This window comes from Pelodiscus sinensis, chromosome 1 (assembly GCF_052426305.1).
Source record: "Pelodiscus sinensis isolate ZL-2025 chromosome 1, ASM5242630v1, whole genome shotgun sequence".
Lineage (NCBI taxonomy): Eukaryota > Metazoa > Chordata > Testudines > Trionychidae > Pelodiscus > Pelodiscus sinensis.
This window is the reverse complement of record NC_143052.1, coordinates 85,278,199-85,298,153: the sequence shown is the minus strand read 5'-3', so window position 1 is coordinate 85,298,153 and position 19,955 is coordinate 85,278,199. Positions and strand designations below refer to the sequence as shown.

The 19,955-nt window shown below is 43.4% G+C and overlaps 1 protein-coding gene across 4 annotated transcripts in view; it reads right to left on the bottom strand.

Moving 5' to 3' along the window:
• The window catches only part of APAF1 (apoptotic peptidase activating factor 1), an 86,456-nt gene that overhangs the window by 54,294 nt on the left and 12,207 nt on the right, over positions 1 to 19,955 (bottom strand). For all 4 annotated transcript variants that reach the window (XM_075934030.2, XM_075934012.2, XM_075934023.2 and 1 more), the window contains 6 exons: positions 17,007 to 17,138; positions 16,383 to 16,621; positions 12,666 to 12,833; positions 8,280 to 8,411; positions 4,168 to 4,281; positions 2,207 to 2,391 (listed from right to left, as the gene is read on the bottom strand). In XM_075934030.2, coding sequence (XP_075790145.2) covers positions 2,207 to 2,391; positions 4,168 to 4,281; positions 8,280 to 8,411; positions 12,666 to 12,833; positions 16,383 to 16,621; positions 17,007 to 17,138 — 970 coding nt within the window. The remainder of the gene's footprint in view (positions 1 to 2,206; positions 2,392 to 4,167; positions 4,282 to 8,279; positions 8,412 to 12,665; positions 12,834 to 16,382; positions 16,622 to 17,006; positions 17,139 to 19,955) is intronic.

Sequence of the window (19,955 nt, the reverse complement as noted above, 5' to 3'; positions counted from 1 at the left end):
CCCCCCAGCATTGGGGAGCCTACACTGGTGCTCCAGCCCCCATCTGCCATACTGCAGGGCTGGAGCACACAAAAATCTACCAGGCTGGGCCTCCCAAAGCTCTGGTGTGCTAGGGGAGTCTTTCTTCTCCTAGTCAGTAAGGAGTGGGGGGATTTTTTGGTGGGGGCAGGGAGAACAGAGCTTTTCACTTGTGTGCGGCCCCTGATTGATTTTTCTGTGGATGAGTAGCCCTGGCCCCTGAACCAAAAAGAGGTTCTCCACCCCTGCATTATAGCTATCAGATCCCCTTTCCACGGTACTCGTTTCCAGGTAGTCATTTCCCATTTTGTGTGGGCACAACTGAGTGTTCCTTTGTAACTGGAGTACAGGCAGTCCCCGGGTTACGCGGATCCAACTTATGTCGGATCCGCACTTACGAACGGGGCTTTTCTCGCCCTGGAGGACACGGGCGGCAGGACCGCCCAGACGCGCCGTGGTCCCGCCGCCCACGCCCTCCGGGGTGAGAAAAGCTGCTCCGCGTCTCCCTGGTCTGCTGGGAGACGCGGAGCAAAGCCGCCAAGGACCCGGGTGGGGGGACTGCCCAGACGCGCCACGGTCCCCCTGCCCGGGTCCTCCGCGGCTTTGCTCCGCATCTCCCTGGTCTGCTGGGAGACGCGGAGCAAAGCCGCCAGGGACCCGGGTGGGGGGACTGCCCAGACGCGCCACGGTCCCCCTGCCCTGGTCCTCCGCGGCTTTGCTCCGCATCTCCCTGGTCTGCTGGGGGGGGGGGGCCAGCAGACCAGGGAGATGCGGAGGACCGGGGCGGTGGGACCGCGGCGCGTCTTGGTCCCGCCGCCCGCGTCTCCCTGGTCTGCTGGGTGGGGGAGCGCATCTAGTGCGTCCCCCTTCCCCAGCAGACCAGGCTTTCCTCGGAACGCCTGTGGTAGAGCAGCTGGGGTGCTGCCGGTTGGTCCCGCAGCGCCGCTCTCGGCGCTACTGGACCAACCTGGCAGCACCCCAGCTGCTCTGCCCCAGGCATCCTGATTCAGCCGCTGCTGGTCAGTTTCAGCAGCGGCTGAATCAGGACGCCTGGGGCAGAGCAGCTGGGGTGCTGCTGGGTTGGTCCAGTAGCGCCGAGGAGCGGCGCTACTGAACCAACCCAGCAGTACCCCAGCTGTTCTGCCCCAGGCGTCCCCAAGTCAGCCGCTGCTGAAACTGACCAGCGGCTGACTACAGGAAGCCCGAGGCAGAGTTGCTCTGCCCCGGGCTTCCTGGAATCAGCCGCTGATCAGTTTCAGCAGCAGCTGACTTGGGGACGCCTGGGGTTCTTAAGTTGAATCTGTATGTAAGTCGGAACTGGCAGAGCAACTCTGCCTCGGGTTTCCTGTAGTCAGCCGCTGGTCAGTTTCAGCAGCGGCTGAATCTGGACGCCAGTTCCGACTTACATACAGATTCAACTTAAGAACAAACCTACAGTCCCTATCTTGTACATAACCCGGGGACTGCCTGTACTTTGCATGTGTCCTTATTGAATTTCAACTTATTTATTTCAAACCATTTCCCCAGTTTGTCCAGATGATTTTTAATTTTAATCCTACCTTCCAAAGCATCCTCTGACATGTCTTGGAATCCTCTGACATGTCTTTTATGGCTATTCAAATCTTACCTCACTTCACTGGACTGGACTGATGGAATGTACCCTCTATCCAGGGCCAGCCCACAACATTTTGGCACCTGAGGCGGGGAGTTCAAATAACGCCCCTATGCTCCCTCGCTTGGGCCAAAACTTTGAAAGGTCTCAATTCTCTGGGTCCTAGTGGCATCCCCCCCACAGACTGGCACCTGAGGTGGCCGCTTCAGTTCACCTCATGGTAAGGACAACCCTGCCTCTATCTACCTATCTTAAAGTTTCTTTCTATACCTACATGAATTACTGTTTTCAGCATTAAGGATCAAACCTTGCAGCATACATTTAGGTACGGGTGTAAAAAAAACCAACTACCTACCCCAAATGAATTATTCAGCCATGTTATCTTTCTTGGACTTTTTAAAATAATTTTTAGATTTACAATTGCTCAAATTTCTGGATTTCTTATTCTTATAAAAATCATAATTCCCTTTAAAGGTATTTGTGGATTAACTATACATAGAAAATAGTTTTCAGGAGAGTTTTTTAGTTTCTTGTATGCAAGAGTCCAGTGCTTCAAAACAGTTTGCAATGACTTACACCCATTCCAAGTAAAATGCTCCTTTAACAAGTTCTTGCTGCGCTTGCAGTTTCGCTTGCTGATACACTTCTGAAGTCTCTGGCTGACACAGTCCTAATTGTATAATGTCAGGAAATGGCTGCCTTCCAAGAAGATGTCCATTTAAAGAGAGAAATTCCTGAAAGTTTTCACGTATTATGCTATCCTGTGAACAAAATGGGTATATGTTTGATAATACAGCCTGAATTGGACAGACATTTTTCAAATATATATTATTCATACTTTTGCATTTTGCATAACAATTCAAATATTCTTTAAGAAGTGCATCTTATATTTAGTCCTGGAGCAGATTTAATTGGCTGGAATATTTGGAAGTAACCTTTGTATGATACTGATTTCCCAGAATAATGGATCAGATACCATCATTTTTGTTCACATTGAGTAGTCTCTTAATCCCAAAGCAGTTCTTTTAAATTCAACCATTTATTTCTCAGAGTGAGGGTGAGAGAATCTGTCCCAGTTGGACATGGGGACTGCAGGAACATTATCAACCAACCAAGGAAGCTGCCAATGGTTCTTGATGTCTATACAGAATCTGTTAGTACTCTTCCTCTCCAAGTGCAAACTAATGGTTCTTATTAGCCTTTTTTAACTATCTTGTCATTAAGGTGCTAATAGTTTTCCTGTTGCAGGATGGCTCTGCTTCACTTTGAAACTTATCTACCCACTGCCTCTTTGTCTCCACCCCCCCTTCATTTTTTTTTTTATTCTCCCCTCCTCTCCTTCCCTCTTTTATTCTTCATTGTGGACATCCAACACTCCGGTCATCTGAAGAAATGGGTTGTGACCACGAAAGCTCATGATACCATCTACATGTTTTATTAGTCTTTAAAGTGCTACCAGACCATTTGTTGTTTAAGTTTTTCCTATTACAGACTAACTCAGCTACCCCGCTGAAGCATAGTGTTACTTGTCTGTTAACTTTAAAATACTGAATAAGTTAACATTTTATATAAAAAGTTTGTTTTTACACACACAGAGAGAGAGAGAGAGAGAGAGAGAGGGAGAGAGAGAGATAACACACTCTACATACATTTATGTATTTTCAATCTTCGCACTGAAAATATACGTGTTCTGTTTTAGTTAATACAGTAAAACCTGTGCTATCTGGAACTTAAGCATCCGGAAAACTGTAGAAACTGGCAAATTTTAGCAAAACGAAATGAAAAGAAAAAGGAAACTGGCCCTTTAAGTGTTCCTCAGACGAGAGTGCAGCACATACTTAGGGGAGGGGCAAACAGGAGCCGGAAGCAAGCATCTTGGCTCCCCCCCACAACTCCTGGCACCCCCAGCAGGCCAGCACCCCCTGACAGGCTGCCCCAACCATCCCCGGCTTCCATCTTCCCTCATCAGGACACATCCCGCGCCCCCTGACAGACCAGCCCCTCCCCAGCAGCTCCCACGCCGCCACCACCTCCCATCTCCATCTTCCCCCCCCCCCCACCAGGCCACATCTCGTGCCCCCTGGCAGGCCAGCCCCCCCACCCCGCCATCACTGCCTCCTGCCCCCCCCCCCCCCGGCTTCTACTCCCCCTCTCACCAGGCTGCATCCTGCCCCCCCCCCCATGGATCGTGGGCCACTCTCCCCCCCAGCAGGCCACATCCCAGCCCCCGCACAGCTCCCATGCTCCCCCACCCCCAAGATAACCTGAATTTTTAGGTTACCAGTGCGCCCTAATCCCCGGACGTACTGGATAACAAGTTTTACTGTCTATGATTTTATGGTCATTACTCATATATATATTAATGTCCAAGAATTAATTTTTTCTTCCTCAAACTACAGGCTGTATTGTAGTGGCAACTCCATAGTTTACCACTCCTGCCTTTGACCATTCAATTCTTTTTTTAAAAAAAGCTTAAATCAAACAGAAAAACAAGGTCTGGTTAGAGACTATTAGTCATTTATCTTAAAGTAACATACCTTCTGATCCAATATAGGGCTATATTCTACATATTCATGAATCAGATGGGCAGGCCCTACCAACTCTGTTTTTGCTTTTATCCAATCTAGAGAAAACATGAGAGCACAAAGTTCCTGTAAGAAAAAAATAAGTTTAACAAAAATACGTAAGGAAAAAATTTATTGCATATATAAAATTGTTATACAGCATTTTAAAATGTGTACAGTAAAAAAAATCCAAAAAACATCCCTCTAAAGCTTCAAATCTTATAGATTGACAACTGACAAAGGAAAAAAACCCATATTTAAAGAAGCCATAAAATTTAAAATGTATTATTGGGAAAGTTTAAAAAAGCCTCATCAATTACAAGCACCTGAAGAGGGAGTCAGAGAGACTACTAATGTAAGGCCCTGAAAAAGGGATTATTAATCAGAGCCTGATGTTAGTAAAGAGAGAAAAGATAAGATTCCCAAATATTCACTTTCATTAGTCAAAAAATAAAAAATACAGTCCAACAGAATGTCTTAAAAAGATGACTTTATAAAGTTTTCATGGTCCTGAAAAAAACAAAAAGTATAACTACTATGCATAAAGTCACCACAGCCAAATTTTAAAGCAGTTGTAGAGTAAAACAACCAAATAAATTCTGTCTATCAAAAGGATGAAGCTGTTTTTAACATCACCTCTATTGTGAATTAATCTGATTGCCTAAGAGCACCACACTACATAAAACTAATTAGCTCTATTTTAGCGGAGAAAAAGTTGACCAAGAGTGAGGGAAGAGGGAAAGAGGAAGGAAAAAAACATTTAGAGAATGTGTGTGTGTGTGTCTGTGAGTCTGTCTGATAAAGAACTCCTTCTAAACAATAAGAGCTAGGACCACCAAATTTGGTATGCAACTTCCTCTTATTTTAAAGCAAGGTCAGGGTTTGATTGTGCCTGGACAATGGCATGTGCCTGTAGTCCAAATGTTTTCCATAATAAAGAAAGAGGGCTGCTAGGAGGGACAGTTATGCCCCGCAATGACCACAGAGGGCAGCAAGCATAAGGGACATTTATACTGCAGAGTGAACACAGGCAGGCAGCTGTACCAGGAAGACAGTGGCCAGAGCTCTCCATATTGCCAGCCACAGATAAGTGACTCCCCTGCCCCAAACCCTTCCACACTGGCCCTCGACCACAGTGCCAGATGGGAGGAGAAAGGGCAAAACCTGCCAGCCAGCAGCCTTGCCACCTTTACCCTCCCACAAGCAGAAGGCCGGGCAGGGCAGCACAGACCATCCACAGGAGGAGCAGCTATCAAGGAGGAGCCCCCACCCCACCCCCCCAGACCTCCTGGCCCTCTGCCCTGAGGCCCTCACCTACTTCCCTGAATCCTACCCTGAGCCCTCCCTGCACACAACCATGTGCCCCAACATCTCCATCCCCTGCCTGAGCCCCCTCAACCTCTGACTCCTCCACCCACACCCCCTGCCCTGAGTCCCAAAAACCCTGTCCTGATTCCTCCACACTACACTCCCTGCCCAGAGCCCCCCACACCTCCTAGCCCTGACTCCTGCACCACCTTTGCCCTGAATCCCCTCATTCCCGAATTCCTGACCTGACTCCTGCAACTCCCACCCTCTGCCCTGAGCCTGTCACACCTCCCTGACTCCTGTACCCCTTGCCCTAAAACCCGCCTCCCATGCCCAACCTCCTGCCCTACACAATCATTTAAATATAGGAAGTACATTTTACTTAAGTTAAGAAAATAAATAAATAAAACTTCAACCTTTACTACAGTTAAGGACCCAAGCAATGCTGGGTAAATCTGCAAATATTCTACAAAATAAATGAAATGAAAACCCTAATCACTTCTTTAAAGGCTATGAATTCCCGATATGGACACACAACAAGTGCTTTAAATGTGTCCTGGCTAACAATGAGCAACAGACCTTCAATATATTTAAAGAGTGCTCCATTACCACCATACATTACAAAAATAAAAATGAAGTGTGGCAAGGTTCTCGCTCAGGCCCCTTGCCTTGGGACACCTTCTGGTCCACAAATCAGCTGGAGACCCCCTTCTGGTGCAGTCACCCGGGCCTTTTATTATCAGTTTCCCACCACCTTCTATTTACAAAGCTTTTGGACTGTAGCAAACTCAGCTAGCCTCTCCTTCTGGCTTGGGGAGCACACTCAGCCACACCCTGGCTCCTCTTACTTCTCTCCTGGCTCCCCTCTGGCTGCCTTATATAGCCCTATGGCTTGTGAGGTCCACAGCTGCTACCATTGGCCCTTCAGGCCTGGGCTTGCTCAGATGGTTCTAATTGACCTTCTCAGCCAGGCTGTAGTGGCAGAGTTCTGGCTTAGCCAGGAGTCTGTCTCAGAAGTTATAAAAGTTACATTTTTATGTAAATGGCAGACAGCTGATCACTGTTACTTTTTTCACATTCATTCTCGTAGTAATCTTTTTCCAAGAGTCTCCAATTTACCCTGCCTGATTTTTTTTCTGGTCACACCAATCTGTTAAGTGCTTTAGAAATGAAAGAATCCAATCCCATACTTCAAAGCTTACAATTAAAAAAAAAAATATTTTTTTTGCTTTAGCACAAACAGATTTTCAAGAGCACACAATATGAACAGGAACTCTGCAAAAATTATCTTTGATGTACATAATAAAAATAATTCAAGCAGAAAATGTGATAGAAACATTTCTAATTTTGAAACTGACAAAAGTTCAGAACTCAAATGGGAGATATTGATGTAGTTTTCATAGAACTTCCTCTCCCGTTTTTCCATCCAATTATAGAGCTAACTGAAATTTTTGTCCCCAAAAATCCAATAGAAAGAAAACAAAAAAAAAGACAAAATTTCACTTTTTGGACCAATGTTAAATGAATACAAAACCCAGTAAGATGATGGTATGTGTAGATATCCCCCAATCTGTACATCCACAGAATCATTAAAAGTCCCGAGTGGCTCATATACAATATAACACAAAACTAGAAGATTTACCCAGCATTGCTCAGGTCCTTAACTCAAATATATTTTCTTTTTCTTCATTTAAATTATTAGTCTGATGTGAGAATGAGGAGTTCAGTATGCAGGCTGCCCCAAGGGGAGAAGACAACCCCAGCTCTCTCACAGCACAGCTTGAGGCTAGGTAAGAAATGCCTGTCCATTGCTGTTACAGAAGGCACAGCTAGGGAAGGGGTGCATGTCTCCCGACTGGGGACACACAAACACAGAAACTCTGAAATATATAGTAAATAGTTGTCCCTTTCTTCACACCTGCCCCCTGCTGACCCAATGGGTTACAGCTGTCCCAGTCCCCATCTCTGGCCCCTTGGTGCTTCCCTTTGTGGCCAGTCTACAGTGTAACTGTCCCTCTCCTTTTTCCATTTTATGAGAAACCATCAAATTCCAGGCACATCCCATTGTTCTGGCACAACCAAACACAATCTTTACTTCAAGTTATGGTAAGAGGAAGCTGCATACTAAATTTGGTAGTCCTAGCTCTTACCATTTAGGAGGATTTCTTGAACAAATGAACTCACATGCAGACAGAAACACATTTCTAAAATATATAGTAAGACAATGGTGAGAACAAAAATTAAATCTCATGAGACAGTTTATCTAAGTTCTTCCAACATTTGCCTAAGGATTAGGGCTCTCTGGTGGACCAGAGATCCTCTGTGTTTCTTGGCTCACAAAGGCAGCCCTGAGTCTGCTTGAAACTAGCCTTTTTCATCCAAAAATACTTTGTCTGTGGCTTCCTGGAGAATCCAATGTGAACTAGTATATTTAAACCTCTGGGGGGGAGAGGTGGGAGGTAGAGTCAGAGGTTTAAAAGTGATGATAACCAAAGGAATTACAATAGCATGCCTCCTTCTCCTATAGACATTGCAAATAACCTTGCACCACCACAAACACTTGTATTTTTAATACTATGAACTACAGCTACATTAATCTTAATTCAAAGAATTTTAACAGAATTCATTAAAAGCCTTGCAATATAATCGCAGGAGTCTGCAACAACTGGAGGAAGAAACTTTTGTAGGGAACAGTTATATAGGGAAACTTTTTTCCCCACAACCCTACGTAGTTGTGGGGAAAATAGGAGAGATCAAGTTTGTGAGTCTGAACTTACATTCTGCATGTTGGCACTAGCCATGTGGTATGCTAGAAAGTTACACCAATACATGCAGTCCTCTTGAGCTGGAGTAGGTATATGTAGTTTATAATGTTTCTTGTATTGATTTACTACCTTTTTATGCAGCTCCTGCAATAACAAATAGGAACACGTTTTCAATTAGTACTACATCAAACCCTAGGATAAAAATATTTTTATTAGTTTTAAAAAGATGTTATTGAAGAAATCAACTCAGATTTTTAATTATCACCCCTATAAAGTGTGAAGTAAAATAAACATCTAAATGCACAATCTGAAAGGTTAATTCATTTCTCCTTCAAATTTTTCCCCAATATCTTTAAGGTACTTATGTCTAGATCAGCATCATTTTTTCAATAAAGGAAATCCCAAAGTTCTGAGGAGATCACACTGTATTTGTCAAAGACTATCAACACATAAAACACTTTACAAAATAAAATCATTCTATGGCCTTAGGAGCTCACATACTATATGCACAAAGTAGTCATTTTTGTGTGGTAACTCCACAATCTATTTGCTTTTGCAGAGCAGTACATGACTACTGAGAACATTTATCTTTTTTACATTGCACATAAAATATTTTATGGAGGTATGAAAAAGATATTTTCTCTTCAAGAGGAGGAGGGATCTTGAATTTTTTTCTTGCTTTTGAATAGATCACTTTTGGCTTCTTGTATCTTCTGAGTTCCTGGAAAATTTAGGGTGGAAATTTCAAGAGAACTGTGGGAGTTATACCTCAAAGTCACCTACTTCCTCCCTCCCCCTGAAAATCCCACCCTAAATTCGATGCCCTCCAAGTACTGGGCTCATTCTCTATTCAATTCAGTAGTGAAACTATGGCATCCCTAGATGAGGTGATTTTTAGTGGGACAAGAGGGACGATTTCATCCATGCCAAGTCCCAAAACCACATGCAGTCCAACCTAGAAAAAGCAGGACACTAAAAGGCTTTCACGATCTATACTGTAAAAACTTGGTTTATAATTAATTTCAGACCTCAGAGGATACATTATTATTACATAGTTACAGCTCAAATTCTTCCTGAAACTAGTTATTCCACTGTGACAGAGAGCTGGACAACAGTAGTCAGGGTCAGATTAACTCTTGTGGAAGTGTGGGTCTATTAGATTTTTGGCCCCCTAGACTCTGGAGTGGGGCCAAAAATGAGGGATTGGTATGCAACAGGGCTGTAGGTTCAGGCAGAAGGGTGGGTGTGGAAGGAATTGAGGGTTCTGACTGGGGGTATGGGCTCTGGGGTTGGATTGCGGATGAGGAGTTTGGGATGCAGGAGGGGGCTCCTGGCTGAGGCCGCAGGGTTTGGACTGCGAGAGCAGGCCCAGGTTGGGGTGGAGGTGTGGGGTCTGGGCAGAAGTGTAGGAGGGGACTCAAGGTTGACGTGTGGGTTCTAGGAGAGGTCTAGAGAACTGGAGCAAGGTCAGAGCTGGGGCTCTGGATGGAGTTAAGATGCAGGAAGGGGTCAGAGCTGAGGTGCAGGGTATCGGGTGTGATTCCCAGCCCATGGGAGCTGCGGGGCAGAGCACCCAGGCAACAGCAGGCAGTGCAGGGACAGAGCTTCCCAGCACTTGCAGCAACACAGCTCCAGAAAGGAAAGGAACAGCAGCATGACAAGCTTCCTTCCCCTCCCCTCAAGGAAAGTCTGGCCAGGAACACAGGGGCTTTAGGGGCAGTAGACCAGGCATACTTAGCTCAGGGTAATTACCTGTACCCTCAAATTCCCTTTCTTAATCCATCCCTGTCGGTAGCTATACCAGCACTCTGATCACTGGATCACCAATTAAATGTCCTCAGAGTAAACCTTAGGAGCCTAATTGATAGATTGTGGCTGGGCAGGAGAGAGCAATAAGGCTAATTAACCCATTATCCCAGAAAGTAGAAGAGGCGTACGAAAGAAGTTCTTTGAGAGGAAGAGAAACTAGCAGGTTTTTCAGAAGCAGAGCCATGAAAGTTCACTCAGAATAAAGATGCATTCTCTCTTCTTCATTCTTGGCTAAGTGAACTTCTGCCAAGTGTATACCACTATATATTCTGAGCTACACACATTGTAAAAGTGGTGGGAAAGGACACTGTAAATAAATTGCAAAAAGGTTTTGAGAGAAAGAAGATTGCCAAGCAGTTTGTGGCTAGAGAAGAGACAGAGAAGGATAAAGCCCTGTTATGCCCTCTCTAATCATTAGTTGCCAGAAAATAGTGCTATTTTAAGTGCTACTATGGGTTTATGCAACTAAAATTAACAATAATTCCGTTTTTGCCTACCCTACTTTTACACTGCACCTCTGCTTTTTAAATGTCGTAAGAGCTGCCAGGTCTGGGACTGGGTGCAAGCTGGGACAGCTAAGTCCCAGCTCATGCTGTGGATCTGCCATTTAAAATGCAGAGCTGCACCACAGCCTAGGAATTAACCCCCTTATCGACTAATTGAGTGGTCAAAGGAAATTCCATCAACTACTCAATTAGCTTACTAACCACTATTTAACATGCATACACAGAAAGGCTCTTTATGGCTGGTTCCTGCTTTGGGGAGTCAGGTGCCTGTCTCTTAGGTTTGGCATGTTGTCCTGAGGAAGGACTCTAGTCTGAAACTGCAGTTGGTGAAGCAAGTTAGAGGTGGGCAGGGCCCAGAATTTCAGGCTCCAAAGCACCTCTCAAAGACTGCACCATAAGGAGACATTTTGAACTGTAAATTTCTAGCCGTGAGCATGAGACAATGTTAAAACTTCTGTGAAATATGCGTTTTGCCTAGGCAGCGATCATAGGTGCAGCAGTGTGTAAAGTCCAGGAAACAGGGCATTTCTATTGGTGTATTTCACTCCCAAAAGGGTTCCATATGCTGACGGTTACTGAAGGTCTTCATAGGCAGTTGACACAATTCAAGGTAGAAAAGAGAAGGGAAAAGGTTTCTGTGCGTTTGTTTGGTTTGTTTGTTTTTTAAATCAAGGAGAAAGGAAAAGAAAAGGAAACGAAGTATCTGCTAACAGGAAGCTAAGTAACAACAGTAGAATAATTAACTACAAAGTAGCCAGGCACTGCTGAGTGCTTCAATTCGTAACCTAGGCTGGTAAATAAGAAATTGACAGGGGGTTGGTTGCATGGCATCAGGGACTATGCCTATGCAACCCAACCAGGCACTACTACCAAAAATTTCCAACTATGAGCACACGGACACCTGCAGTGGAGCACCCAGAGGGACAGTACTCAAAGAACATTATTCTCCAATTAATGAACTAAACTGGAAAGTGAAATATGGGGAACTATTTTTTAAAAATCTAAATTAAAAAGATTTTACCGTTGTAGTCAGCCTTAAATTCTAAAGCCTTTTGTAACATGCATAAATAACTCTTGTTGTTGATCTTATTCTTTGACTTTAATTTCTCACTGTTACTTTTGCTAATTGAGTGTGTACTACAAGGCAAATAGGAGAGAAAAATATATACTACTTGCAATCACTCTCTCATTCCCCCCCCGGGTTTCATTCAAGAGACCACCAATATACACACACATACACTTTTCTATACTCCATTTAAAAATAGACCAAAAAGGAAGTGGTATGACATCACATAGTGGTGTGAAGATTATCTTCTACTTGTAATAGGTAATTTCCAGAGAATCCGAGACAAGAGAAGAAATTTATTTGAAAGAGTCTTATAACTCCAAACATGCCCACTGTCAACTAAGCTCAACTTTTTCAAATTTCTCAGCATCAAAATAGTTACAAATTATGACTGTCAAAAAAACCCCATTAATAAGCATACTTAAAGTTAACTGCATTTAAGATCTACCTTTACAAAAATGGTTATTAACATTCTGTAACATGGGAATATAGACCACGGCTATTTTCTGTAACAGAAGTGTATCTAACACAGTAGGCCATTGGTGCGAAATCTGTAGCCCACAGGTTACATGCAGCTCATCAGGATTCTATGAGTAACCCACAAGACATTTTGTTTACTGTTGCCCAAAGGTTTGCCAGATTCTGCTGGTTTCTGACCAAGCAGTTTTTTCCATACCAGTATTACTAAAGCAACATGCATGTAAAACAAAACCAGATGAAGTGAGGTATATGCTGACTGCACATAACAATGACTGTGAGATCTATGTGTTCCTTATGCAGCCAATCAAAGCACTTGCTATGTGTGGTTCAACCAACACAATCCACAAATTCTAGGTATGCCAGTACTGTTAGCAAAACTATCCTATCCCGGAAAACCATCTTGGTTACAACAATCTTACAGCTCGTGGAGATGGAGACACACTCATGTGGCCCATTCACGAGCCTAGGTTGTCCATCGCTACACCTGGCTGACCAATGTTTAAGAGTAAGTATAAACTAGAGTTATGGCTACTGTACCTGAAGCTGATTGCGATTTTTCTCTGTGAGGAAGTCAAGTTGAAGATCATGTAAATAATAATGGAATGATTTCCCATTACGGTCACAAAATAAGAGAGATTTATTAACAAACTCTTGCAGTATATCTTCAACTTCTTCAGTCTCCATATCCCAAAGAATACAAAGCACCTGAAAAGCCATAAAACATAAAAGAGGTAGGACTAAAGCAGCAATATGGCTATTACCCCCAAATTACTTAAATTACCAGACAACAAAGACCACATTAATTAATGAATACAACTTCTTATAGAACAGACAAAACAATGAGGTCACCAATGTTAACTTTTCCATACCAAACTAGATGAATAGATCAATTTGGATTTACACAAAAATGCACATTAGAAATTTTCTTAGCCCTAAATATTGCCAAAAAATACTTAAGTTCTTGATGAGGGATTTCCAGCTCCAGAAGACAGCACATGTGCAATCTTTGTTTAAAATAACTAAAAGGGAAGGAAAATCTGATGTACAAAATATTTAGACTACCATTGGACCAGGTAAGAAGTGAGTGTACTTAAAATGCACAGGGGGAAAATGGGAAAAAACATAGTAAAGCCACACTCTAGAGATCAGTTTGAGAAAAAGTAATTGGTTTTCATTTTTAGAAGAGGGGAGCAAAATTTTATTAGTTTATTTAATTGTATTGAAATCTGCAACCGGTGGTCAGCCTACACAAAAAACGAAAGGGCCACAGGGCAGGGGTAAATCTCGAAGTCTGTACAGGTTGTACCTGCCTTAACTGGGACTCCCCGGTCAGACAACATCCATGGTCCGACAGAGCCCAGGAAGAGGAAGGTCTGGTGGTGGGGCAGGAGCACCATAAGGGGCAAGGGGGGGGGAATTCTGGCTCAAGCAGCCCTGGGCCTCTGGCCTTGGCCAAGAAGCTCTGACCCCAGTGGTAGCCAGGGAGCTCTGGCCCCATTCCTGACTGCATTCTAATTCCAGCAGCCGGGGAACACCAGCTCTAGCGGCAGTCAGGGAGCTATGGCCTGGGCCACGGAGCTCCGTCCCTGTCCCTCCACACTGGCCGCAGAGCCCCAGCCCCAGGAGGCTGCAGAGCTCTGCCGTAGCTGCACGGCTTTGGACGTGGCACTCCGACCCTGGTACTGCTAGGGATGGAGCACCACAGCCAGAGAGCCCTGAAGGGCTGGAGGCCAAGCCCAGTGGCAGCATGGCCAAGTGGGGAGGGACCTTCCCTGGCCCAGCAAATCCCCTCATTTGGGTCGAGTCAGGTCCCAAAGGTGCCAGACCAATGAGGTCCAAGCTCTACTGGGACACACACATAGCCATCTGTATTGGAACCAGTCATATTCGACATATTCATAAATTATATGGAAAAAGGGGTAAACAGGTGGCAAAAATGTGCAGATGATACTAAACTACAAGAGACCGTCAAGTCCCAAGCAGACCATGAAGAACAATAAAAGTATCTCACGAATCTGAATGACTGGGAAGTAAAATGGCCTGTGGCATTCAATGTTTACAAATGCAAAATTATGTACAAGAGGGATCTTGGAGTTATTGTGAATAGTTCTCTGAGAACATCCATTCAATGTGCAGCAGCAGTCAAAAATGCGAACAGAATTTTGGGACTCATTAAGAAAGGTATAGACAATAAACACAGAAAATATATTGCCTCTATATAAATCCATGGTATGGTAATCCATCTTGAATACCGCATGCACGTGTAGCTGCCCCATCTTAAAAGAAATAGTCAAACTGGAAAAGGTTCAGAAAAGGGCAACAAAATGTATTAGGGGTATGGAACAGCTTCTGTATGAGGAGAGACTAGTAAGATTGGGACCTTTCACCTTAGAAGAAGAGACTACTAAGGGGAGAATGACAAAGGTCTATAGCATTATGACTGGAGTGGAAAAAGTAAATAAGAAAGTTTGTTTCCTCTTCATAACACAAGAACTGTAAGTCACCAAATGAAATTAATGGGTAGCAGGTTTAAAAAAAAACAAAAGGAAGTGTTTTTTCACACAAAACGCAGTCAACCTCCTTGCCAGAGGATGTTGCGAAAACCAAAACTATAACAGTTCAAAAAAGAACTAGCTAAGTTCTTGAAGGATAGGTCCATCAATGGCTATTAGCAAGGGTGGGCAGGAGTGGTGTTCCTAGTTTCTGTTTGCCAGAAGCTGGAAACAGGTGAGATGATTACCTGTTTTCTTCATTCCTACTGGAGCACCTGTGTTGTCTGACACAGTATAACCATTCTAATGTTCTTAAATTAGACCCAGGATTTTGCTCAGGAAAAGGGGAGACCGGAACTCTTCAGAGATCTAGATACCACTTGAGTACCTCCTTATATGGGTAGAACAAAAAGAATCAGAAGTGAGCCAAGTCCTAAAGGTAAGCTGAGGAGAGTCTGCCCCATGTTATTGGTTATATGTAGGGAGCCATGTAAACCCACACTGGGCCCAGTGAAATGCCTAGTATGAGAAAGGTAAGCGAAACAACACTGGGAAGAAGCGCTAAATTAATCAAGTGGCAGCCTGCCATTAATTCACCCATCTGCCTTCATTCATCTGCACATTCTTACCAATGAAGATCATGCTTATTTACTCAACCTCTCTCAAATGCTAACCACTTTCAATATGCTTTTTCAACTTTTAGCTAAATCAATAAAGTCTGATCAAAAGAGCTATATAAGGCCTAGGTATTATATTACATTTGAACCTCCTTAATGTGGGTGTCTGTGATTCAGGAACATCCATGGTTCAGACCTTCATATGGCTTGAATGCCAGCATCAGCTCCCCGCTAGTTACAATTGCAGGCCAGATGCACGCCAGCCCAGCCGTAGCTTGGATCCAGCCTGGGGGTTCTGCCTGGCACAGGTAGGACTCAGTTCTGTGTGCTGCCACTCTCATCTACCCCCAACTGGGGGAACAGCAATGTGGTAAAGCACATGTCTGAAAGCTGCCCCCCACCACCACTCCCATTGGCTTCGAATTATGGCCAATGGGAATGGCAGGAGGCATGGAGCCACGTGTGTCCCTGAAAGTGGGATGCCAGATAAGCACCCCAATCCCATCTTCCTTATGCCTAGACCCCACAAAACCCATGCCCCTCATGCACCCTCACTACCTCCCAGATCCCACACCCCCAGCACATTCCTACATCCTCCCTCCCTTCCAGACCAGACCCCCCCAACCCAAGCACACTCCTACACCATCCTAGACGCCACCCCAGCACACTCCTGCACCCTACCTCTCCCCCCGGCCCCATTCCCACCCTGCTCCTGCCTCCCAGAATCTGTACACCCAACTCCCAACAACAGTTTAAATACAGTGCATTAAGGATTTATCTTATGACATGTTATACATACATGTAAAGTTCTCTATAACGGTTTGTAAATACAAAAGCTTTAGTAATAGACTTTTTTACCCTTCATTATGGCAAACATCCATGATCCAGAAAATTCCATAATCCAGCACAGCCTATTTTTCAAGGTTGCCAGATTAAAGAGGTTCAAGCGTATTTCAACAGCTCTTCAGGTACAACTTCTTAAATATCAAACTAAGATGCTGTTACTTTTTAAAATCACACTGGTGATAAATTCTTTTCATTAGGTCATACATATTAAAAGGAAAAGAAAAACTATTACTTTTAGTCAAAGTGAGTAGTTGAATCTCAATAACAACTATAAAACTCTTCAGTTTTGCTTTTATTACCTTAGTTGGCACCTTAACATCCTTTTGAAGGACAGAAAGATCTTTATAATAGTCTTGAAATTTTTCATTTAACATTTCAACACTCATGGACATGGCTTCATCAAGTGCTTCGTAATCATAAGACGATGATTTCCTTATTCTTTTAAATTGCTTATTCTGCAGCTGTCTGAGGTAATATTCCCATCGATTAGGGAAATCTCGTAATAGTGCACCTATCAATGACACAACAAGAGGGGAACCTGAAAAACATGAATAAAAAAAGTTTAAAATCTTGAAATTTATTGCTTAACAATTTAATACAGACATTGATGAGGAAGTCAGGTCAGGTTCTTGTTTCTTCGACAAACATCTTGGGATGCTGGAGGCAAAGTGAACAAGATATGCACTTTATTTATGTGTATGAAACTTTTGAGAACTCATCTGAATACTCTTCCTGTACATACTCTACACAGAATGAGAAAGGAGGCAGAAAAAGCTGTATACTCAAAAGCCAAGATAAACATTCATTTTGTTGTTCATTTAAAACAATGCTGTAGTACAGACTTAGTGTTCCTTACTTTATTTCTATAAAGCAGAAACTAAAAAATAAAAATATTTCTAATTGTAAAAATTAAAACTACATACCTTTGCATTCCCTTACAATACTATCAGCTTCTTCTGGCAAATCTGTTATTTTCATATTAACAAACAGAGATAAAATTTCTAGTCCTTTATCGTGTGCTAATCCACTCTCCACAGAAACTTCATATTTATTGCCTGGAGATTTAAATTAAGTAAAAACAAAAACTTAGTAAGAAGTATCTGAAGTATTTAAATTAGCTTGTGTGCAAAAGGTTAAAGGACTACCAAACAAAAACTTTAAATAACGTGTGTGCTTAAAGACTTGGCTCTTCCTTCTTTGTATGTCACTAAAGTACTTTTGTACCTAGATTGATGGGGAAAGGAGCATAAATTACACTTATCAAACCGATATGTAATAAGTACAAAATTGTTGCAGTGATAATTATTAGACTATAGTTTAGTATTCAGGCCATCTCCTTCCCCACCCAATAAAGTTAGCATTTAAAATAGATTAAGAAAACATAGTGAAGGTTGGCAGCTTAAGTAAAACATCACTGACTACAGATTTTGCAAGTGTGTTTTTTGTTGCTTATGTCATGCCATAAATATTTATGAAATGGTACAGTATGTAAATTTGCTAAACAAGTTCCCATTCCAAAGAGTTATATATTATAGAAGCCCAAACCTAAGGCTACGTCTAGACTACATCCCTTTTTCGGAAAAGGGATTTAAATTAGACGTATCGCAATTGCTAATGGAGCGGGGATTTAAATCTCCCGCGCTTCATTAGCATAAAAATGGCTGTTGCTTTTTTTCGGCACGGAGCTTTGTCGGAGAAAAGCGCCAGTCTAGACGCTGATCTTTCGAAAAATAAAGCCTTTTCCGAAAGATCCCTTATCCCTTATTTCAAGAGGGATAGACTTTGGCAAACATCAGCTTAAGGAAGGAAACAGAAAGCAGCACACCAAAGATAACTCGTAAATCTGAAAGGCACTAACTGAAGGCAAATTTTCTTAGTAATAAACATGTTTACACTTTAAAAATAAATCTAAAACTATAGCGTTCTTTCTTGTGGCACAAACAGCAATACACATCAGGGAGGATAATAAAAAGAAAATAGAGGAAATCATATACAAATCTGAATAGGTTTGAACAAAAACATATCTAAGAATTTTAAGAGTTTTAGTGAATGAAATATCAGAACCACAACAATAAAACTAAAATATACTGAGTAGGAAAAATATCCCACAGCCTAGGGAAGGCGGAAATTATGTTCTGCAACTGTTCTTAACAAGGTGAGGAAGGGAAAAAAATGAGATTACTAGCCAATCTGACCATGAGTTCACTAAATGCACCTTTGCAAGCAGCATGCAATTACATGATGTCTGTATTAAAGGGTTATGCAAAAGCCACAAAGTAGCTAGTACAGGCAGTCCCCGAGTTACGCGGATCCGACTTATGTCGGATCCGCAGTTACAAACGGGGCCCCTCCCTCTCCCTGGTCTCCAGCAGGCCAGGGAGAGGAAGCAAAGCCACGGAGCACGCGGTCAGCGGACAGCCCAGACGTTTCTGGGCTGTCCGCTGCCCGCGTGTTCCGCCGCTTTGCTCCCCATCCCCCTGGTCTGCAAACCAGGGGGACGGGGAGCAAAGCAGAGCAAAGCCACGGAGCCCGAGGGCAGCAGGACAGCCACAGCGCGTCTGGGCTGTCCCGCTGCCCCCGTGCTCCATGGCTTTGCTCCGGACGCCTGTGGTACAGCAGCTGGGGCGCTGCCGGTTGGTCCCATAGCGCCGCTATGGGCGCTACTGGACCAACCCGGCAGCACCCCAGCTGCTCTGCCCCAGGCGTCCTGATTCAGCCACTGCTGGTCAGTTTCAGCAGTGGCTGAATCAGGACGCCTGGGGCAGAGCAGCTGGGGTGCTGCTGGGTTGGTCCAGTAGCGCCGAGGAGCGGCGGCGCTACTGAACCAACCCAGCAGCACCCCAGCTGCTCTGCCCCAGGCGTCCCCAAGTCAGCCGCTGCTGAAACTGACCAGTGGCTGACTACAGGAAGCCCCTGCCCCGGGCTTCCTGGAATCAGCCGCTGATCAGTTTCAGCAGCAGCTGACTTGGGGATGCCTGGAGTGCTTAAATTTAATCTGTATGTAAGTCAGAACTGGCGTCCAGATTCAGCCGCTGTTGAAACTGATCAGTTTCAGCAGCAGCTGAATCTGGACGCCAGTTCCGACTTACATACAGATTCAACTTAAGAACAAACCTACAGTCCCTATCTTGTACGTAACCCGGGGACTGCCTGTAGATAAAATATATTTAATGTAGAACTGTGTTGTGGGCATGAATTTCAAAAGCAAGTGGTGATTTTGGGCATTCAATGTGAGAAACTTCAAGGGGTCTAGATTTTCAAAATTGTTAAATACTGATCCTCTGAAAGTAATAGTCTCAAGTTGCACACCCACAGACAAAGGCATCTAACATAACTAGCAAATTTTTGAACTCTGATTCATATTGTTAACTGGTTGATATTTAGTTTTAATAGTATGTGTTATTAACATGGATTATTAGAAATCAGGTGAATAACAGAAAATTAATTACTTGCAAAAAGACTTCCAAGTAGAGAATGCTATCAAGTGGGACTGCAAGAGCAATTTGGGAGTTAGTTAATATTATAATTTAAAAAGACAAATGAACTATGATCAGGTATTCCACCAACACTAGCAGAAAAGACAAGCTGCAAAATGATTTGGAGAAATCAGAAAGAGTAGATTCCAGGCAACATGTCAGATTCATAACATACTGTTTTATGTTAATAGTACATAACATTTTCCCATGCATAAACTTATGGAACTGGAGTGTAGCAGACAACTCTACCAGTTCTGTGTACTTTAAATCCCCTATTACATTAGCCACTTGCACCCAAGAGAGGTAGAGCACACCTGACAAATTATTTTTATAACTGAAGTGAAAAAGAAAAAAGCGGTTCCTTTCAAAAGGAATGCAAACATTTAAATCAAAAGT